We start from the raw sequence: 625 nt of genomic DNA, 5'->3' as shown, positions 1-625 counted from the left end.
CGTGAAACAAGCCCTATCTGGCTTTCATCCTTTTTCGAAAGACCTCTACTAACGGTCGTAAATCAGGTGAACTGGAACTCCTCCTTTTCCCCCCCTTATTCAAGTCATGATATCAGTTAACCAAGACAGTCGCAGTCCTTGAAATCTATATGTCTGCCTCTTTAACACAAATCCATCAGACATCCCTGTCTAGGTGACACCAGCCTGCTCCCTCCCCTGGGGCATTTACATACACTAAACATCATGCAAACAGGGTTTTAATGACTGCTTGCACTCATTTGTCTTCTAATTGTGTCAAATGAGAAGCCTAACTGTCGGTCGTTCCTCAGCTGATGTGTCTGCTGTTTGATGTGAGGGAGTCCTCTCTCATGTTCTCCTCAAACTGCAGGCGTCAGGAGTCCACAGGAAGGAGAGCTGTCCTGGTTTAGTCAAAACGAGGTAGGGTGGCTGTCAGATGGCCATGGATCCCTCTGTCTCTCGTACATTTCCTGTGAAGTGAAATCAATGTGATGACATGAGTCTGGAGACACACACACAGTCAGAAGCTGGGACGGCACCAGAGAACTGGGCTATGTACAACACTTCTGTGTCTCTCTCTCATCTCTCTCCCTCTCTCTCATGTCCT

General features: G+C 47.5%; 1 protein-coding gene across 1 annotated transcript in view; it reads right to left on the bottom strand.

Moving 5' to 3' along the window:
- Positions 1–325: 325 nt before the first annotated feature.
- Positions 326–625, bottom strand: part of LOC134023783 (cyclin-dependent kinase 14-like) — a 54,712-nt gene continuing 54,412 nt past the window's right edge. The window contains exon 8 of the mRNA XM_062466145.1: positions 326–382. Within this exon, the coding sequence (XP_062322129.1) occupies positions 326–382 (57 nt within the window). The remainder of the gene's footprint in view (positions 383–625) is intronic.

This window comes from Osmerus eperlanus, chromosome 7 (assembly GCF_963692335.1).
Source record: "Osmerus eperlanus chromosome 7, fOsmEpe2.1, whole genome shotgun sequence".
NCBI classification, from domain to species: Eukaryota; Metazoa; Chordata; class Actinopteri; order Osmeriformes; family Osmeridae; genus Osmerus; species Osmerus eperlanus.
Note: the sequence above shows the minus strand (reverse complement) of the source record. Positions and strands in the feature narration are given on the sequence as shown.